At 41.0% G+C, this 22,449-nt stretch overlaps 1 protein-coding gene across 1 annotated transcript in view; it reads right to left on the bottom strand.

Annotated features, from left to right (window-relative positions):
- The window catches only part of FRAS1 (Fraser extracellular matrix complex subunit 1), an 830,295-nt gene that overhangs the window by 115,104 nt on the left and 692,742 nt on the right, over positions 1–22,449 (bottom strand). The window contains exons 47-53 of the mRNA XM_073597432.1: positions 22,003–22,182; positions 19,770–19,894; positions 16,473–16,613; positions 6,603–6,830; positions 6,089–6,202; positions 2,702–2,852; positions 350–509 (exon numbers count right to left, since the gene is read on the bottom strand). Coding sequence (XP_073453533.1) covers positions 350–509; positions 2,702–2,852; positions 6,089–6,202; positions 6,603–6,830; positions 16,473–16,613; positions 19,770–19,894; positions 22,003–22,182 — 1,099 coding nt within the window. The remainder of the gene's footprint in view (positions 1–349; positions 510–2,701; positions 2,853–6,088; positions 6,203–6,602; positions 6,831–16,472; positions 16,614–19,769; positions 19,895–22,002; positions 22,183–22,449) is intronic.

Here is a 22,449-nt window from a genome sequence, read left to right as displayed (position 1 = left end):
TATGTATTATATTTCCCAGAAATCACATTATTACACCAGACAATAAGAGAACAAAAGTACATACTACCAAGTGCTTATCCTAGGTACCCTGAAAAGTGCCCAAAAATGAATGGAGAGGCTGGAACACTTAGTGGATGAAATAAACAACATGAGCCAAGATTAAATTAATAAATGTATATTAAAACATGTATATATTTATATATATATATATAGATTTATATATATATATATATATATATATATAGATAGATATATATATATCTATCTATATATATATATTATATATTTAAGCAAAATTCTAATATAACAAATGTGTAGTGGTGAAAAGCAGGTCCAGGAACAGACTTACCTAACATGACTGAAGCTTATCAGAGACCACTGGATGTGGAACATGTTGTCACTGACCACATTTGGTTTACTGTCTTTCACAAGAAACTTGAAATTATCCATTGTTTCCTTGTATTTCTCTTCACGCAGAATATAACGGATCAAGCCAAGGTTTATTTCCTCTGGCAGGAAATAATCCATATTTAATCATTTTAGAAAACAAAAGAATATGTATAAAAAGCAGGAAAATACATGTGCAAATCCTATTCAAATCATAAGAATACAAATACATCTGCAGCTGATTAAAAAAAAAACAAAAAACTTTTGTTCATAATTCCAAGAGCCCTTTCACACTGGGGTGGGAGGTGCGTCGGCAGTAAAGTGCCGCTATTTTTAGAGGAGCTTTACCGTCGTTTTAGCGGCAGTATTCGGCTGCTAGCGGGGGGGGGTTTTACCCCCCCCACTAGCGGCCGAGAAAGGGTTAAAAACCACCGCATGCTGGCGGTATAGCCGCGGTGTCCCATTGATTTCAATGGACAGGAGCGGTATACACACCGCTTCTTCACCACTCCAAAGATGCTGCTAGCAGGATTTTTCTTACCGTCCTGCCAGCGCACCACTCCCTTGGGGCTTTCACACTGGAGACACAGCTGCGGCTGTTTCAGGGTGCTTTGCAGGCGCTATTTTTAGCGCAATAGTGCCTGCAAAACGCCCCAGTGTGAAAGGGGTCTAATACTGGAAGCAAATGTTTTAAACAAATGTTTATGTATAGTGCAGCCCTCAAATGTTCCACTCGCAAAAAAAAGGGGGCTGGTGAGCGTGGGCTGCCTGGGAGCGAGGCGGGGGGGGGGGGGGGGGCGAGCACCGCCGGAAGGCAGGGTTGAACGGGAACTCTTCTCCCAGAGATCTTCCCCAGGGGAGAGAGAGCCGGCCCGGATCATCAGAGCGTGGATCATTGCTGTGACAGCTTTAATTTCAATTGCCGTGTGTTCCCCGCACTCGCTGTCACATACAACTCCGCCTACTGGCCCAGGTACTTTGATAGACAGAACACCCGTCCAATCCCGGGACCTGTGACGTACATCAAAGTCCCTGGGCCAGGAGGCGGGGCTGTATGTGATGGCCAGTGAATAAAATGAAAGCTGTTACAGCGATGTTCTGTGCTCTGATAATCTGGCCGGCAATCCTCTTCCTCTCCTCTCTTCCCCTGCACTGGTAGGCTGCACTGATGGACACAGGTAGGCTGCATTGATGGACACAGGTAGGCTGCATTGATGGACACAGGTAGGCTGCATTGATGGACACAGGTAGGCTGCATTGATGGACACAGGTAGGCTGCATTGATGGACACAGGTGAATCAGCAATGATGGACACAGGTAGGCTGCAATGTTGGGCACAGGTGAGGCAGCATTGATGGACACAGGTAGGCTGCATTGATGGGCACAGGTGAGTCTGCATTGATGGGCACAGGTGAGGCTGCATTGATGGGCACAGGTGAGGCTGCATTGTTGGGCACCAGTGCGGCTGCATTGATGGATACAGGTAGGCTGCATTGTTGGGCACAGGTGAGGCTGCATTGATGTACACAGGTGAAGCAGCATTGATGGACACAGGTAGGCTGCATTGTTGGGTACAGGGGAGGCAGCATTGATGGACACAGGTAGCCTGCATTGTTGGGCACAGGTGAAGCAGCAATTATAGATACAGGTAGGCTGCATTGTTGGGCACAGGTGAAGTGACATTGATGGACAGGGGTAGGCTGCAATGTTGGGCACAAGTGAAGCGGCTTTGATGGATACAGGTAGGCGGCATTGTTGGGCACAGGTGAGGCTGCACTGATAAAGTTGTTGTTAATATTTATTTTTATAACTTAATTCTGCATAAAACATTTAAGTGTCACTACTGAGATCATTTATAAGGGCGTGTTTAGGGGCGGAATAAGGGGCAGGGCAAGGTAGGGGTTGGGTGGGGCAACTGGTGGCGAGTAACCCTTGAAGCCTGGCTAGTAGCTCAGGACTTGAAATTTTGAGCCCTGGTATAGTGTATAAATATAAACTATCTGAACATGTGAGCAGCCATATTTGCTCATTAAATTTTCAGGTTATGGTTTCTGCTTAGCATTGTAACGCATGCTTTCCAGTTAATTTACATGTGTGCTTGTCTGGTCTAACAACAGTCAGGTGCTACAGCAAAAACCTGCATAACACAGGCTATACAGATATGAAATACAATAATAAACTTAAGGCATGGTGAGTGTGGTGGCTGTATGTGAAATGTATATGAAAGTGATTACTTTTAAGTAACTTTTGTAACATTGCTATAAAATGTGCTGTCACTCAAAGCATACTATACCATCTCTTCAACATATAATACCTTGTGTAAAGGACGAAAGGGTAACACCAGGCTTTAGCTTGTTTTCCAGATAACCATGGCTAGGTCCACTTAGAATTTCATAAAAAAGTTGTTTGTCATCTGTGTCTGGGTCCATCGTCAGCAGTTCCTTCTTTGTAATATAATTAGAGGCCTGTGGAAAAAAACAAACACCTAAACCAATGCTCAATTGACCAGTATATTTTAAAGCTTAGCAATTGGCCTTCTTCAGTTTGAGATCACACTTTGATATTGCAATCGTCACGACAGTTATTTCATGACTATGGGTACATTTCAAAGACCTATCTTGGGAAGACCGTCATCCTCTTTGCCCAAATACCACGTGGCCACTATGATATGTTGCCCCTCATGCTGACCACAAGAACATCACAACTGCACACCATAAGCCTACCCAATATAGTTCACGTGCAGGTTGTTACGCAGGAACAATATGAATATATCTCCAACAACTAGAGCTGTGTCTAGCTGCAGACCCATATATGATCAAACTTCTGAACTGCAAATGTGAAATCTTAACTACAGACAAAAAGACCAGCACAGCTCAGTGTGCAGTAAAAACAAGTGAATATATATACAGCTGTGCTAATAAGTTTACATACCCTGGCAGAATTTATGATTTCTTGCCCATTTTTCAGAGAATATGAATGATAACACAAAAACATTTCTTTCACTCATGGTTAGTGTTTAGCTGAAGCTATTTATTATCAATCAACGGTGTTTACTCTTTTTAAATCATAATGGCAACAGAAACTACCCAAATGACGCTAATCAAACGTTTACATACCCTGGTGATTTTGGTCTGATAATATGCACAAAAGTTGACACAAAGGGGTTTGAATGGCTATTAAAGGTAACCATGCTCACCTGTGATCTGTTTGCTTGTAATTAGTGTGTGTGCATAAAAGGCCAATGCGTTTCTGGACCCTTGACAGACCCTTGCATCTTTCATCCAGTGCTGCACTGACGTTTCTGGATTCTGAGTCATGGGGAAAGCAAAAGAATTGTCAAAGGATCTGCAGGAAAGGTAGTTGAACTGTATAAAACAGGAAAGGGATATAAAAAGATATCCAAGGAATTGAGAATGCCAATCGGCAGTGTTCAAACTCTAATCAAGAAGTGGAAAATGAGGGGTTCTGTTGAAACCAAACCACGGTCAGGTAGACCAATTGGTATTTTCACCACAACTGCCAGAAAAATTGTTCAGGATGCAAAGAAAAACCCACAAATAACTTCAGGTGAAATACAGGACTCTCTGAAAAACATGTGGTGTGGCTGTTTCAAGATGCACAATAAGGAGGCATTGAAGAAAGATGGGCTGCATGGTCGAGTCCCCAGAAGAAAGCCATTACTATGCAAATGCCAGAAAGTATTCCGCTTACAATACGCCAATCAGCACAGGGACAAGCCTCAAACCTTCTGGCACAAGGTCATTTGTAGTGATGAGACCGAAATTGAGCTTTTTGACCACAACCATAAACGCTACATTTGGAGAGGAGTCAACAAGGCCTATGATGAGAGGTACGGAGGTGGATCGCTGATGTTTTGGGGATGTGTGAGCTACAAAGGCACAGGAAATTTGGTAAAAATTGTTGGCAAGATGAATGCAGTATGTTATCAAAAAATACTGGAGGAACATTTGCATTCATCAGCCAGGAAGCTGCGCATGGGACATACTTGGACATTCCAACATGATAATGATCCAAAACACAAGACCAAGTCGACCTGTCATTGGCTACAGCAGAATAAAGTGAAGGTTCTGGAGTGGCCATCTTAGTCTCCTGACCTCAATATCATTGAGCCACTCTGGGGAGATCTCAACATGCAGTTCATGCAAGACAGCCCAAGAATTTACAAGAACTGGAGGTTTTTTGCCAAGAGGAATGGGCAGCTTTACCATCTGAGAAGATAAAGAACCTCATCAACAAATACCACAAAAGACTTCAAGCTGTTATTGATGTTAAACGGGACAATACAGGGTATTAAGAACTGGGGTATGTAAACTTTTGATCAGGGTCATTTGGGTAGTTTCTGTTGCCATTATGATTTAAAAAGAGTGAATACACTTGACTGATAATAAATGGCTTCAGCCAAACACTAACCACGAGTGAAAGAAAAGTTTTTGTGTTATCATTCATATTCTTGGAAAAATTGCCAAGAAATCATAAATTCTGCCAGGGTATGTAAACTTATGAGCATAACTGTATATTAATATAATATAGTAAAATCTTGGATTGCAAGCATAATTTTCCGGAAACATGCTTGTAAGCCAAAGCAGTTGTATATCAAAGCGAATTTCCCCCTTAAGAAATAATGGAAACTCAGATGATTCGTTCCACAACCATTTATTCATAAGTCCTTCAGTTTATAGTCCATATAAAAAGATTATAGCAATGTGAAGGTTGTGTAACCATAAAATAAATGTCCATCCACAAATGGCAGCCTCCACAAGGGATTAGCAAAATCCAGCAGGAGCTACAGTGTATAAAAGAGAAGAGAGGCACCTCTAAGTGTAGCAATATGGTTACATTTAATGAAGGTACAACATTTAGCAACTTCACATGGTTGATGAATAAAGAGGCACATCTTAATAAGCAGGCATCTGGGGTAAGACTGTCCACATAGACCATCCTCCACAACGCTCCTACAATCGTGACCAGGAAGACTACCCTGCAGTAGAGCAATTTGAAAGCGAGGCTTGAAGCGCAGCGTGGAAGGGATGATGTTGATGGTGGTGTGGAGGATGGTCTATGTGGACAGCTTTAAACCGGATGCCAACCATGTGACTTGCTAAATGTGGTATTTTCAATAAATGTAACCATATTGCTACACAGATACACTGTTCTGTTTTATACTCAGTTGTGACATGATGCTACTTGTATATCAAGACATCGCTTACCCAAAAACTTCACTCTCCAAACACAAAACAAATACAATTTGTTTTACCATGCGCCCCCCCCCCCCAATCAAAAGCCACAATCGTTCACAGTTTAAGAAACCCACAACGCCAAATACATAATTGGTGCTCCAAATGCTAGATAAATTAGTAAATTCTAAAATATATAAACAAATATGTGCTGTGAGCTCTATTCCCCTAAATAAGCATGAAGTACAATCTGTGTATTACAACCATATGCATGCTAGGAATGATGGTGCTACTCCTGGGACTGCAAAGAAGCCAAATGTGTAGAACTGGGCCAGTAGATAAAGACTCCATATGTACAGCGGCATCTGCTTCTTCGACAGAAAAAACATTTTAGTCATATAAAGTTTCACTCATCTATACACATATCCACACACATATCCACACCACTAGAGTCCTAATCCATCGTGAATTGTGATTTCCATATATAAATCTTTACATATCAGTACCTTGCCATCCATGTACTCCAGCCACTGGAGACCCAGATTGGTGACAATTCTAGGTGTACCATCATCCACTGGGAGGATATCAACTTTGAATCTTTGAGGAGCTGCTGTTACTATCTGAAACCATACATTAATAATATTTATTTATTTGAAGGGAAACCATGATTGCTGCCATGAAGAAAAAAAAAGCATAACAAGCATATAGACACTTAAACAACTTAAAAAAAAAACAAAGAAAAAAACTGTAGAAGCATTCTAGAATGACAAAGTAACTATAAAGTACATTGATTTTTAAAAGGTAAAAAAAAGCAACATTGGTGGAAGATTTTCACCGCTGTACAAAATAACTTTCTAAAACACAGTAATTTTTGTTAGATACTGTATTATTTTAATTTCATTCTCACAGAAAATAATAGCATTTGAAAGCTGTCACGTATATGGTGTATAATCTAACAGCATTAGGAATACTAAAGCACAGCCATTCTTCCCCATATTAATAGTAAATTCCAGTTCTTACTTCCTTTCCTCCTTCTTCTACAATGAAGAATGGGTTGGTTCCATCCGACACAGTAAAGGAGAATCTATCCTTGAGAGTATTACTTCCATCATGATTGTAACTGATACGATTCTGATAGATGTCATCCATTGTGAAAGTAGAGGTTTGACGGTAGCTCTGCCCATTGCTGCTTCGTTCAATCACCCCGTAACGAGGTGGTTGGACAATGGTGAATGTGACTGATTCTGCCTGTTAACAAAAAACAGGAGCACTGTCAGGAAACTGAAGTAGATAATACCGTATGACACCAACCACTGAAACATTACTAGCCATGGCAGTTGACAAAGTCTGACATGAAAATATATCACATAGACTGTTCTGGATCCGAGAAAAGAGAATGCTGTAAATGTTAAAGAGAATTAAGAGTTGATGCATGGAAACAATAGGAAAGGAAAAGTCAAGGGACCTTAGAAAATAATCAGATTCCAGAAGTTACATTTTTAGAAATGTTAAGTAAAGTTGTAAAGCCTTGATAGGTTACTATGGACTACTGCAAATTTTCTTTTCTTAAATGTTTTATCAAAACATACATCTGTATCCTATATAGTATTAGAGCCAGATGGTCACATTTGGAGTTTTATATTGAAAGTATGCCTCCAGGCCTGATTTTTTTTCTATGTTATGCATGTACCAATATTAAAATCACCCCTTCCTATGTACCAGTACCCCTAAACTAACTTGACAATGCTGTCAGATACAGCTGTTACTCACATTTTCTGCTGAAAACTATACTATCCACATAATGGATACATGTGTTACCTCCTGTCTCTACAAATCCTCCTGTGTCCACAACGATGTGACTTACTCCATTCTACATACACATCCGTATGAACTGCACTGTCCCAAGTCCATATTACACAGTCGCGATAACAAGCTACCTCACCTAAAGTAATTCACTTGCCAAAAAGAACCCCTCCAATGTTTCCAGTCCCACTCACACACCACCAAACACAGCCTCACCTACTGTGTCCCAACCACCACCTACACTTCTATGTAATACAACTTTCCAAATATCAGTCTTGTCTTCACCTCATGTCAATAGTGTTGATAACTAATAGTAAACAGTGCAGTTACAGTATTTCCTAATAGTTATTCAGTGCGATCATTAGTGACAGAAGTGCAATTCACAATCCATTGGATGCCCATTCACAAAACACAATGTAAATCCATTCAAAGTGAAGCACTGTTCAAGAACTGCTCTTTACCAGTGTCCTGAAACAGCCTCTGAGCAGTTTAATATAGTATAGTAGGGCACTGATGAACTGCAGTATCAAAAGAGTACTAGGCTATTCCCCAAATGCTACCTTTACACTGTAAGCCACTTAAATATTCCCCATTTTTGAATGGGCACATATTTGCTAGTTTTATTAAATTATCATTATCCTTGTCTCTACCCAGGAGGATTTTCCATATATGCTCCCGTAACATGGGTAACAAGTCTTTGGCTCTCCTAATAATCCTCTGTGGTGTAATCCATCTTTGAGGGAATTGTTTAAGCTGGAGGGAGGCACTCTGTGGGCCCGATATGGGATTAAATATGTCCATCATTTAGTTTTAGAGGGGGAATTTTGTTCCTTTGAGCAGATAGCAGGGCAATGCAGGATTTCTGAGACTTGGTGTTTCAAGTATTTACAGCCTCGCGATGCAGCCTCTGCCCAGTTTGGAGGGGGTGGGGGGGGGATTAGTGGAGTTTCACAATAATAAATTGGAGTCTATCTTGTTGGAGACTCCAGACTCAGCTGGTCTGGTTTCCAAATATTATCCTGCCCTGGGTCCCAGAGATTTTTTTTTTTTTTTTTTACCACATACCACATCAGCAGGATTTTAGAGAGATTTTAACTCAGCTGAGTCATTAAACTGCGCCCCCTCTCATTTTCGCATCATTGTGGCGTAGAAAATTTGTGATCCCTTTTTCTCTTTAATACCAAACTTTTAATGGCTTTTTCCTTTCCCTTTTATCCACTGAAGATACAAATATTTGTTTGTCTATTTTTCTCCCCCCTTCCCCCCACCCCCAAAGGAAAAAAAAAAAAAAAGGGGAAAAGGCCCTCCCACCATCCCCCCTCTCTCTCTCTCCCCCCCCGGTCCTCAGGAATCCATAATTGTCATATACCTCTCCGTGTTCCTATACTCAAGCCATCTTGCCCAGATCCTAAGATATTTGTCTCGTAGGCCCTCCATTGAGTGTATTGCTTCTTCCATTCCTCTAACCCATTCTACCCTTGTTATCCACTTCCTTATCCTTGGGGCTTCCACCCCCTTCCAACAACACGGGATCAGTGCTTTAGCTGCGTTTAGAAGGTATGGGACTGCTGACTTGGTATACTGGGAAATCTCTTTCTCCGTATCATGAAACAGACACGTCCATGGGTTTTTGTTGACCTGCTCCCCCATTATATGTTGTATTTCGCCCAGAATTTCCTCCCAATACACCTGGATTTTAGGACACTCCCACCAAAGATGGGCAAGGGTACCAATTTTTCCACATCCTCTCGAGCAAGTTGGAGGGGTCTCAGCAACATATTCATGCACCTTCTGGGGCGTCCTATGCCACCTCGCTATCGCCTTATAAGCCATTTCATGTGTCCGAGAATCTCTTGCTGTTAGATAAACCATCTTTAAAATCTTGCATCTGTGTGCCTCACCTTCTAAACCTCCTATTTCCCTTTCCCACTTCTCCAAGAAAGTGGGGTGCCCTTTACTCGCTTCCCCCCTTAAAACGCTGTACAATTTAGAGATGTTTCCTTTCACACTAGTGGGGGTGCTTAATAATTTTTCTATGAAACTTTGCTGGTCTCTTCCTCTCAGTGGTTGTGGCAGTGATCGTGCAAAGTGCTGTATCTGGGCGTACCTCCATTTATCCAATGGTTTGTTCCCCCAGACCTGTGTGATTTCAGTATAAGTGTACAATCTGTTTCCTCTCATCACGTCCTGTAATTGTATTACGTCTTTTTTTGCCCTTCTCGTGAAATATAAGTGCTCCTCCTTCCCTGGTAAAAAATAATCCGTATTCAATAGTGATATCAGTGGTGAATTAAATTCCCAATGGAAACTCTTGCTTACCCTATCCCAAATTCTAAAAGTGTTCCTAGTCAAAAAATTTGCTCTGTTTCCCAACTCCCTATATTGTGGAGGGATCCATATTAATTTTTCTATGTCCACCCCACTCAGTGCTATTTCTATGTTCACCCAGCTTTTCTCCTGTTTACTGTATAACCAATCAATTATCCTGGAGATAACAATTGACTGGTAATACTTTATAAAGTCCGGTGCACCCAACCCTCCCTGTTTTTTATCCTTCACCAAAATGTCATATGCTATCCTAGGGCGCCTACGTGCCCATATAAATCTTAAAATTAGAGACTGTAGTTTAACAAAAAATGTAGGGGGGATCGCTATTGGGATCATTTGGAAAGTATATATTAACATGGGCAACACAAACATTTTTATCGCGTTTATCCTACCAATCCACGACAAAGCTCTATATCGCATCCTACCCAGTAGATCTTTAATTTTGTTAAGTAGGGGAATATAGTTAGCGGAAAACAAGTCCCCCGGTGAAGGTAGTATTTTTATACCCAGATAAACCAATTCCCTCTCACACCATACAAATGGGAGCCCAGATTGAAGTGCTCTCTGCTCTCGCTTAGGGATTGATATATTTAAGAGCTCTGACTTACTCATGTTTATTTTAAAGTTTGCCAATCCGCCATAGCGCTCAAATTCCTTGAGCGCCATGGGGATTGTCATTCTAGGGCAAGTAATGAAGCATAGTAAATCGTCTGCAAATGCTGCTATTTTATGCTCCTCCGTTCCAACCCTAATTCCCTTAATATCTACGTTCTTACGAAATGCCGCTAAAAGTGGCTCCAAGGTTAAAATGAACAAAATCAGGGAAAAATCCTCGCCTTGGGGTGCCTGTATAATGACAGGATCTATCTCATCATCCTCTCCCCCAATCCTAGATGTTTCAAGGTTTCAACCATAAATCCCCAGCCCACTCTATTGAATGCCTTTTCGGCGTCAATTGATAGCAAGGCTGCTGGGGTATCGCTCCTAATTGCTTCCTGCATTAGAAGAATTGTTTTCAGAGAATTGTTCCTCCCCTTCCTTCTGGGGACAAATCCCACCTGGTCGTTATGTATCCACTGTTTTAAGCCAACTTTCAGCCTATCTGCAAGTATTTTAGTGAAAATTTTTGTGTCTACATTTAACAACGAGATTGGTCTGTAGCTTCCAGGGGAAGCTGGATCCTTTCCTTCTTTCAAGATAAGGGTAATATAAGCTAATAGGGATTCTTCTCGAGACTCTTCATTCTCACCTAGGGCATTCAAATAATCGCACAGTTTAGGTACAAGGATTTCAGAAAATTTTTTATACTAAGCTATGGAGTATCCGTCGGGGCCCGGGCTCTTTCCCAGGGCAGTGTTCTTTATCGCCTTTTCTACCTCCTCCTGAGATATAGGGGCATCAAGGCGTTCAACCGCATCCCTTTCTGCCCTGGGAAGGTCTAGTCCCCGCAGGTACTCCCTTATCCTTTCCTTCTTATTATCGCTCGATCTCTCTTTCCGGCCTACCTTATATAGGGCACTGTAATAGGAGTGGAATATTCTAGCAATCTTAGGAGTAGAAAATTCTAAGTTCCCCTCTTCATCTCTCATTTTAGGTATAAAAGTCCTGTTCTTTTTTTCTTTAATCTTTCTTGCCATCCACTTTCCTGATTTATTACCTTCTTGGTACATATCTCTATTTATCATGTCGAAAGCACACTTCCTTTCCTTATCAAATAGCTCATTCAGATGTTTTCTTTTCTTTATTAGCTCATGCTTTTCTGGGAGCCCCCTAGGTCTTGTACTCTGTTCTACTTCCTGGATCTCCCTATATAAACGTGTCAACTTTTCCCCCCTCTCTTTTTTTCCCCCCTGCTCCAATAGCAATCCAAATCCCTCTTATATAGGTTTTATGTGCTTCCCAAAGGGTGGCCCTGGATATGTCGTCTGTATCATTAGTCTCAAAGTAACTTTTCAATTCCTGCTCTATTTTCACAACTACATCCGGATCCTGGATGAGGGAGTCGTTAAGTTTCCAATTTATCCTAGGCCGATCCACACCAGCGATCTCTACTTGAATTTTCACCGCTGCGTGATCGGACAGGGTAATAGCTTTAATTTCCGCTACCTTCAGAAAAGGGACCAACTGATGTTCTATTAAAATATAGTCTAACCTCCAGAATGATCTGTGGACAGAGGAGAAAAAAGTATAATCACGTTCTTTTAAGTGGCTTATCCTCCACGCATCCATTAACTGAAGGCGCTTTAACATTTTTTTAAGTGTCCCGCCTTGTGTAACAGATTTTGACTCGCCCCTTGATGTGTCCAACTCAGGGTCCATACACAAGTTTAAGTCCCCTGCGACTATTAGTTTGCCTTTTTTAAAGGATTCTATTTTCATCAAAATTCTCCTGAGGAAGTTCTCCGGATTTCTATTAGGGGCATAAATATTCGCCATTGTAATCCAAGTATCGAACATTTTCCCCTTCACAAAAAGGAACCTGCCTCCTGGATCGGCAAGTCGCTCCTCTTCTACGAACATCATTGTTCTATCGAACCCTATAGCTACTCCCCCTGAATGTACAGATCCTGCGTCCCCATAGAACCACTTTGGGAACAAATGCGATGTCAATCCCCTTCCTGAATGCGTAACATAGGTTTCTTGCAAAAACACCATGTTTGCTCCCAAAAACTGCAGTTCCTGATTGATTTTATACCTTTTTTTTACTGTATTCAGTCCCCTTACATTAAATGTAACAAAGTTTACTACTCCCATTTTTCATCCAAGAAAGGAGCGTCTGGCCAGTCCCATGAGGCACAACAGGAGAGAGAGAGAGGGGGAGAGAAAAACAAAAAAAAAAAAAAAAAACCCGACCCCCCCTCAACCCCACCCTTCCTTCCTACCCCCCCTCCCACCAAGGGGGGGTCGGGTGGTCTCCCTCAATCTGGTGCCACCCTGCACCCATGTTCCCTGTTGGGCTTGTGTCGTGGAAAACCCCCGCACCACCCTGGTGCCCTCCAGGATTATCCATATATGCTTCCGTAACATGGGTAACAAGTCTTTGGCTCTCCTAATAATCCTCTGTGGTGTAATCCATCTTTGGGGGAATTGTTTAAGCTGGAGGGAGGCACTCTGTGGGCCCGATATGGGATTAAATATGTCCATCAGTTAGTTTTAGAGGGGGAATTTTGTTCCTTTGAGCAGATAGCAGGGAAATGCAGGATTTCTGAGACTTGGCGTTTCAAGTATTTACAGCTTCGCGATGCAGCCTCTGCCCAGTTTGGAGGGGGGGGGTAGTGGAGTTTCACAATAATAAATTGGAGTCTATCTTGTTGGAGACTCCAGACTCAGCTGGTCTGGTTTCCAAATATTATCCTGCCCTGAGTCCCAGACATTCACATCTGGTTGACCGAGCTAGGGCCAGTTGGACTTCTATTGCACCAGAGTTGTCAGATGAGATGTGGACTAAGGTGTTTGCTATGTAACTATCCCACAGTTATTGCCTTAATGGATTGGATGATCCAGTTACGTCCCTTTCATCAAGTTTATTACACCCCTGTACAGCTGTTACGAATGCAAAAAAGAGATTCTGCGATATGTTATAAATGCCAGCTGAGTGAAGGCACTTTTATTCATATGGTGTGGGAATGCCGGAAGGTACGACCCTTGTGGAAACAGGTTACAGAGATTATTGCTGACACCTTTCATTTTCCAAACATAAGTAACCCTTTATTGTGTCTCCTTTGAGTTATTGCAGATGAGGAGATGGATGCGGGCACTAAGTTGTTTCTTAGTGTCCTTTTTTTCTCTGTCCGCAACCTTATAGCGAGAAGGTGGCTATACGATGAAACTCTATCTTTAGGGATGTGAATGAGGGTAATTAATGCTGATATTCTGTTTTAACAAATTACATATGAGGCCCGGGATAACCCCAAAAATTTTGAAAGGTATGGTTCCGCTGGATTGATTCTACTGCCACATTGGGGGGGAAGTAGATATCTGAAAAGATGTGCAAGAGTGAGGAAGGGACTACAACTTGGAGGCAGCAAGAGAATAAGGGATGCATTACACGTTCTACAGGACCTGTCATTTTGTTTCTCAGAGTATTTTTTTTTTGTGGGATATCGGGGGGGTCGGGTTGTCTTTGGGACTGGCTGAATCAAACATGCTTTAATGTATTGAAATTTACTCTTAAAACAAGAAAAAAAAATCCAGGAAAAGTTATTGCCAGATTGTAAGGGTTGCAGGTGGATTGCACTATACATTGTGGTTGATCATTATTTGATTATGTAAACAAACATTGTACTCCTTTTCTCTTGGGAGCTGTGTGTATTATCACACTTGTGTATTGTACTGTTATGTCAGCATGCATGTGCTGGCTTTTTGATACTAATGCCCTGTACACACGACCGGTTTTGCCGTCGGAATAAACTCCGAAGGCTTCTCCGTCGGAACTCTGACAGAATTCTATTCAAGCGGTCTTGCCTACACATGGTCAAACCAAAGTCCGACCGTCCAGAACGCGGTGACGTACAACACGTACGACGGGACTAGAAAAAGGAAGTTCAATAGCCAGTAGCCAATAGCTTCCGTCTCATACTTGCTTCAGAGCATGCGCTGTTTTTGGTCCGTTGGAACAGCATATAGACAAGCGGTTTTCCCGATAGGAATTGGTTTCGTCGGAAATATTTAGAACATGTTCTATTTCTAGGTCCGTCAGAATTTTCTAAAAAGAAAGTCCGATGAGGCATACACACGATCGGAATATACGACGAAAAGCTTCTGTCAGACTTTTTCTGTCGGACATTCCACTCGTGTGTACGCGGCATAAGTGTAACCTCTGTTGCCTGGTAATTAAAAACTTCTTAAAAAAAAAAAACATTATCCTGATTTTTTTGAAGTGTATGTAGCTGGGTAAGAAAAATAAAAGAATGATCCAAAGGCTACAGCTTGGAAGCGTTAAATTTGCTTATATACTTGAAGCCCCTTGTGCCACAATATTACTATACAGTTGCTCCTACCTCGGTACCTAGTCAGAAGGATGGACCTTTTCTATGAGCCCGTATTCAGACAGCTTTGTCATCTTACAATACCAAACATTGCACAATGGCTTCTGGTTGTCCTAAAAGTGAGACTACCACTGCCACTGTTATATAAACTCACCGGCCACTTTATTAGGTACACCTTGCTAGAACCGGGCTGGACCTCCTTTTGCCTTCAGAACTGCCTTAATTCTTGGCATAGATTAAACAAGGTAGGTGTTGGAAACATTCCTCAGAGATTTTGGTCCATATTGACATGATAGGATCATGCAGTTGCAGCAGATTTGCTGCACATCCATGATGCAAATCTCCCGTGCATCCCAAAGGTGCTCTATTGGATTGAGATCTGGTGACTTTGGAGGCCATTGGAGTAGAGCAAACTCATTGTCATGTTCAAGAAACCAGTTTGAGATGATTTGAGCTTTGTGACATGGTGTATTATCCTGCTGGAAGTAGCCATCAGAAGATGGGTACACTGTAGTCTTAAAGGGATGGACATGGTCAGCCACAATACTCAGGTAGACCGTGGCATTTATACGATGCTCAATTGGCACTAAGGGGCCCAAAGTGTGCTAAGAAAATATCTCCCACAACATTACACCACCAACCTGAACAGTTGATACAAGGCAGGATGGATCCATGCTTTCATGTTTTTACACCAAATTCTGACCCTACCATCTGAATGTCACAGCTTAAATCGAGACTCATCAGATTAGGCAATGTTTTTCCAATCTTCTATGGTCCAATTTTCTTGAGCCTGTACGAATCGTAGTCTCAGTTTCCTGTTCTTAGCTGACAGGAGTGGCACCTGGTGGGGTCTTCTGCTGATGTAGCCCATCTGCTTCAAGGTTTGATGTGTTGTGCATTCAGAGATGGTATTCTGCATACCTTGGTTGTAACAAGTGGTTATTTGAGTTACTGTTGCCTTTCTATCCTCTCGAACCAGTTTGCCCATTATCCTCAGACCCCTGACATCAACCAGGCATTTTGGTCCACACGACTTCCGCTCACTAGATATTTTCTCTTTCTCGGACCATTCTCTGTAAACCCTAGAGATGGTTGTGTGTGAAAATCCCAGTAGATCAGCAGTTTTGAAATACTCATACCAGCCCATCTGGCAAACAACCATGCCACGTTCAAAATCACTTAAATCCCATTTCTTCTCCATTCTGATGCTTGGTCTGAAATTCAGCAAGTTATCTTCACCACATCTAGATCTCTAAATGTCTAAATGTTGCCATGTGATTGGCTGATTAGCAATTTGTTTACCAAGCAATTGAACAGGTGTACCTAAAAAAAATGGACAATGAGTGTATAAAAAGAGCAAAGAAAAGTTTGCCCATAATGATTTGTCAGATTCAAGCTGTCATTTATAATGTTGATGTGAAAGTTAGGTTCATTATTGGTCTCTGTAGTCAACATATCCAATTTTTCCTTGCTGCCATAATAAAAAAAAAAACCTTGCTGTTTTAGCTGACTGCTATTGTTCTTCTTTGTTGCTTTCATCCTTTATTTAATAGATGGTTCAACACTACACAGCATAGCTTCCATAAACTCTGTTGTTGCTGGCAAGGTTGATAAAGAAGAACTAAATTATTGCTACAAATCATTGTAAAACAGATAATATTATTGTGTCAGTCTGCAATAATGGTTTACATATTAAAAATGATACAGTGTCTCACGCCACTCATTGTTAACATGCCACAGGTTATAGTTTTAGCAGTCAAGGTTCTCATACCTCAGTATCGGCATCAACAGCTTTCAACTCAAACTCTGTGATAGTCTTCCGAACACCTTCTTGCACCCTCATTCCTGAATTTTGAACCACAGGCAATGAGTCATCCACCTTATTGATGGTGATGTAAAATGTTTGTGACACCTAAAAAAATATAAACAAAATACAAGAACTTAGAAAGACTCAGTCGTAAAGTTCCATGTTGTCAAAGACAGCCAATTTTGGAAAATACTTAAGATTAGCAACAGAGAAGTTGTACTGTATCTGTTTCACACCCTTCAGACTTGTCCATATTTCACACAGGTTGCCGTAGTGATCGGGTGGATGGTACCACTCTACAATCAAGGAAATACAATTCTTTACCAGCACAGCTTACTATAGTGGTAATCTTGTCCTTAATTCACATAAAGCAACATGCATCACACGCTTATTACTTTGTGTGAATAAAGGGCAAAATTATCACTATAACAAGGTGTGCTGGTAAAGATTAGTATTTCCTGCAACTTAGCAACAAATTTATGAACATCCAATGCAAATCAGGCTGCCCCACAGTTAGCAAAGTATATCCAATTTTTTTTTTGTGTGTACTTGCAGCCTTGCACCTGAAATCCGGGAAAGCCAATTGAGACAGTTTAGCAAAGGCAGGTGACACATTTACAGCTGTGGATAAGACAGTCACAATTAAGAAATGGTCAGGGCAAGTTTTAAATTCTTGCAGTGCTACTTAGAGTTGCAGAGGGGAATTTATCAATCAAGCTATAATCTTACAGAAAATATGTCTCACAATCTGTCTACCTGCTCTTGTTTCGAATTGTCTTATCCGAAAGAATTTTTTTAAATCCCCCTTCACAGTGTAAAAATGCCTCCAACAGTTACAATTTATAGACATTTAGACCTGTACAGAACACAAGATTTTTAGACATTTATCAAGCTTTTCTCCTCTGTCTTAGCTGCCATTTTAAACTAAAGAAGGCTTAAAGGTGACAGTGGTAATATTTAAAAGAGTATGGTTTGTTTTTTTGGATATTCATACTTACCTAGGTGGATGGAGCAACAGACTGATGCTGCAGCTGTCCCCCGCATCTCTGCAATGAGAACCGAACCACCGAACATCGCCGATGGCTCGGTTCTCTCACGTCCCCTAATGGAGAGATGCTGACTGTCAATCAGCATCTCACCTGCTCTGCTCCTCCATGCTCAATGGAGCGCTGAGCTGTGGAGGGGCAGGGAGCGGCTGTCTCAGCAGCTCGCTGAGACTGCCATCAGTCCAGGCAGCTGGCGGATCCAGACTTCCTAAGTCGGTATGATGCGCTGCCTCGACTGATTGCAGTGAAGTCATTGAAGAGCGGACTTCAGACCGATCTCCGCTGAAAACGGGTCACAGGAGTGCAAAAGGAATTGCACTCCTGTGACCCTAGTACCGCATACACACAGTGCTAAGTGTCCTTCGCGCTATCAATAATGTGTAGCACAAAAAAAAAAAATAATAATAATAAATGAGTTGATTGCAGCAAAATCTAAAGTGTTCACAGTGACACCAATTAGAAAACTAAACAATAAGAATGATTTCGCACAGTGATCCAATTATCTGAGGAGATCTCCTCTAAGTATGATATGGCGAAACAGTTGTAATAGGACTACCAAAGTGCATAAAGTGCATTCAATAAAAAGTGATCATAAACTCATGACTGGTACAAATATATAAATAAAAATAAAATGACTGGTGAATAATAACAAAGATGCTGCTAAATAATGTACCAATAATAATCAATTGTGCAGTATATATTAAATGGTCCAAAAATAGGATGAATGGATAATCGCATGCAAAATCCAGCAGACTGGTTGTACCTAAGTTGATCAACTGATCACCTTGGTACATTCAGCCTGCCCATACATGGTTCAAATCTCGCCCGGTTCCTGCTGAACCCACTGAGATTCAAACAGCCTGTGGCCGGCTTTAGGAACAAAGAATCTCACATGGGGGTGGGGCAGAGTTCTCAGTTCATTCAGGGCTTCCTCTCTTCACTCACGGTGGCTGAATGGAGCATATGGGAAGTGAAGGAAAGACAAGTATATGCAACCAGTGAACCACCATTAAAAATTATGAAACACTTTTTAACCTCCCTGGCGGTATTCCCGAGTGTGGCTCAGGGTGGATTTTCAATACCAAAAGCGATGACCCCGAGCCACACTCAGGATCGCATCGCAGGATCCAGGTACAGCTTACTTACCTTGTCCCCAGTTTTCTGCGATGTCCCCCCGCTGTGTGTGCGAGCCGTCCTCTGCTCGATTCATCACAGTGCTGGGCTCCATTCCCTGCGAGCGTTGCGGCGCATGGGGACGGAGAACGGCGCCAAATTCAAAAAGTGAAACACACACTATACATACAGTACACTGTAATCTTACAGATTACATTACTCTATCAAATAATTTCACATCCTTTTTGGCCCTAGTGGTTTGTACAGTGCCCTGCATGTATTCTGCCTGGAAACTGGAGATTGTCGATAGCAACCAAAACCGTCCCTTTACATCAAAAGCGGTTTTAGACCAGCTAGAAAACAGCAATAAAAAATTAGAATCACTTGCAGAATTGAGCAATAGTGATTCGTGGGGAAATCCATCATCAAACACTGAAAGTAATGACAGCGACAATTCTGCAACTGAGCAAATGTCAGTGTTTTTGATTTGATTACATTATTGAATAATGTTTTATTATTCTTATATTATTATTTGTTATAATTATTTATAGTTATTTATTATATTATAATTTATGATTTTGTGTTTCAAACTTTATCATACCCGGGCTGTCTATTAGACTCTTGTTTGGACAGATTTAAGTGAGTTATTCCTAAGAATTACAGGCCTACAATATAAAACGCCAAAATTTCCATGCAAAACATTGTACCGCTTTGAGCATCTAAAATCTGAAATAATCATACTGCCAGGGAGGTTAAATTGTAATTTGTGTATAGAGTCCCTTTAAACTGTTCCTGTACCTGGACAAATAAGATCTTTTAAAGCCAGGAAAATTAAAGGCTGCTTTAAATATACTGTGCAATATTCATGTATAGCAGCATAATAATTTTTCAGGCTGAAAGCTTATGAATAGATTGAGTGCTGCGAGCCGACTCCATTTAACCTGTGTAAACAAATAAATGCTAAAAAACAAGAAAAATTTAAACTGTGAGATACATGTATGCGCCTTGGGAAATCGGCCTCAAAATATGTTTTTAGAGCATATTCACATATCCTGTGTGATATCACAAACACAAAACACGGCAAAACAAAACTTGCTTCTACCTCATTGACTCCATCTGAGACAGTGAAGGTGAAATCATCTGCATGCTTCTCCTCTGTGCTAGTGTGAATGTACTGGATGCTTCGTGATTCAATGTCCGCCTGGCTGAAGCTGCTAATTTTTATACCTGGAAAAAGAGAAGCTATGGAATGTTATTATTTCATATTGATATGAAAAAGCCACATATACAAACAGATACAAAGACATACTAGTTTGTCTTTTGCACTTTGTTCTCCTGTCTTTATCTGAAATTGCCATTCCTAGCATATAACTAAAAATTGTAGAACAAGTGTTTTTTGCCATAGAAAGTGCTGGATGTCCATTTTGTCCTGTACTTTTATGCAAAAAATTAGAACCAGCCCTTTTCATATCACATTCAGGTAATCGGACCTTAGATGCATTGACCTAGCCCTGCCAGTGGTTGTAGGGCCATCGTGAGAAATAGCTGGTACATGTGCACAGGGTGGCCATTATACTCTGTGACTGGGCCCAACATGTGAAGCTTTGCAGAGAAGTCATAACCCAAAGTGTAACTGCTAGTGAGGTCAGGGTAGTGCAAAGCGCTGGTGGCTTGCATCTAAGATACATGATGATAAGAACAGATGTGCCAGTCAGGGAAAGAGGGAGGCGCAATTCTCATTTTTGTGAAAATAGTACAGTTGCACTTTAGATAAACACTATACTCTTGTTAACCATATCTCACATACCCTAATCCTCCTCATCAAAAGTTGACTTTGGATGTCTTGGGTCTTTACTGCTCTGGCCCGTGCAAGTACTGACTTCTGGAAAACTGAAACTTTGTCTGGACTAGTGCAGACTGGAACATTCAGAAACCTTAAAATGTCTTCATATGGAAAATATGGTACTATATTTTCAAGGTCCAAGAACACTAGTAGCAGAAAAAATGCATAAAAATGCTCACAGTAGTTCATACTGCACAAGAGTTTAGAAGAGTTTAGGAGAGTTTATGAGCATTTGCTTTTATATGTGTTTTTTCACAAAATATTCCCCTCTGCTCATTTTTCAATGTACACTTGAAAACGCAGAATGCTCCTAAACAGAAAATTTGAGAACCTGCTCTCAAACATTTGTGTGCGGAAATTCCAACAGCAAATGTTCGATGGAGCATACACACGGTCGGACTTTCCGACAACAGGCTCACATCAAACATTTCTCATTGGAAATTCCAATCGTGTGTACGGGGCTTTACAGGAGTGAATTTCCCTTCCTAGGGGTAGATTTCCTCTCACTTCCTGTTGTCTCCCTCCGTTTGTAAGTATGAGTTGTACGTACATTGGATGTTAGTAACTTGAGGACTGCCTGTAGAGAGTAGAGAAAAAAAAAAGCAAAACTCCTGCAGAAGCAGCATTTTATAAGCCCAGTGTGCATGCACCCTCAGTGAATACACATTTTGAATTATTACGGTAGAATTTATCTCAAAGCAATTTTTGATGTGACTGTTCACATTTTAACTTGTTCTTTCATATTTTAATTGTTGTATTCTATACACAAATAAAAATGCTCCCTCTGGAGTTCATTTAGCATATCAAGTAACATGATTTGGACCCATCACCAATGTTGTCACATGAGAGAAAGGAGATCAAGTTATGTGCTCCTACATGCCTGGAAGTACTGGGTATTTTTTTCACTTCCGGCATCTGAACAGAGCAACGAAAGAATGGAAGAAAGGTGCATATGTGTTGCTGGGGAATTAAGCATCAAAGTGACCCCAGTGTTTTGGACCTGCTGAGTTTTTTTTTTAATCACTGCAAAGATGTAGATAAACATATACTGTATACTGTATGTGTAGACAGATTTACAATATTTTTAAAACACAGGCCTTCATTAAGATTATTCACATTTTACATTAAAGGCCATCTCCAAACCGATATTGTTGTTTTGCAATGTTGATGGAAAGTTGAATTGCACAAATGATGGCTTGCTTGATGTATTTTCCATAATACAGCATGAACACATCATTGGGTGTCCAAATTCCAGAGGCACTTTTGTTATGGTCTAATGTGATGGGGTGGAAATAGAAAATGTTGCCAGATAACATCATTACTGGAGACTGACATATAGTTCACCTGCAGGTGATTTTACCCACTGCATCTAATATCAGTTTTGAATAGAGTTGGCCTTTAAAATCAACTAAGACCAAATAAATCATCTTGAATTTAAGATAACTCATTTTAGGAATGTGCTCTGCGTTAGCCTGAAAAGGAGACACTGTACCTGGGGAACCCACATGCTCCAGGCGGCCCAGACTAGGTTGTCTAGTGATGTGAAACAGAAGCTCTCTGGGTTCGCTGTCCTGATCTGTGGCTGATAGTTGCTGCGTGGTGATTTTCTTCCAGGAGTTTTCATCCAAGGTGAGACCTTTGTTGGCAGTAATTGATGGAGGCTGCTTGTCCTCTAAGAATAATGAGTACAAACAAAGCATGCTTAGAAGTCAGATTTACAAGTCACTCAATAAATGCCTTGTCTGGGTAAAGGTTAGAAAAAAAAAAAAAGTTACATCTTAAAATATTGACATAGTTTGCATCAGTGTTTTAGCTTTTCAGAAATCTCTTGGAAATGTGCTTAAATATTAAAAGGGACCTGCCACACTGGTGCAGGTCAGTGCGATTTGCACTTACAATTTAATTGCCGTTTGCAACTTCGTTTAGCAGAAGTCTAGGC

Source organism: Aquarana catesbeiana, linkage group LG01, assembly GCF_042186555.1.
Source record: "Aquarana catesbeiana isolate 2022-GZ linkage group LG01, ASM4218655v1, whole genome shotgun sequence".
NCBI classification, from domain to species: domain Eukaryota; kingdom Metazoa; phylum Chordata; class Amphibia; order Anura; family Ranidae; genus Aquarana; species Aquarana catesbeiana.
This window is presented reverse-complemented; position numbering and strand designations above follow the sequence as displayed.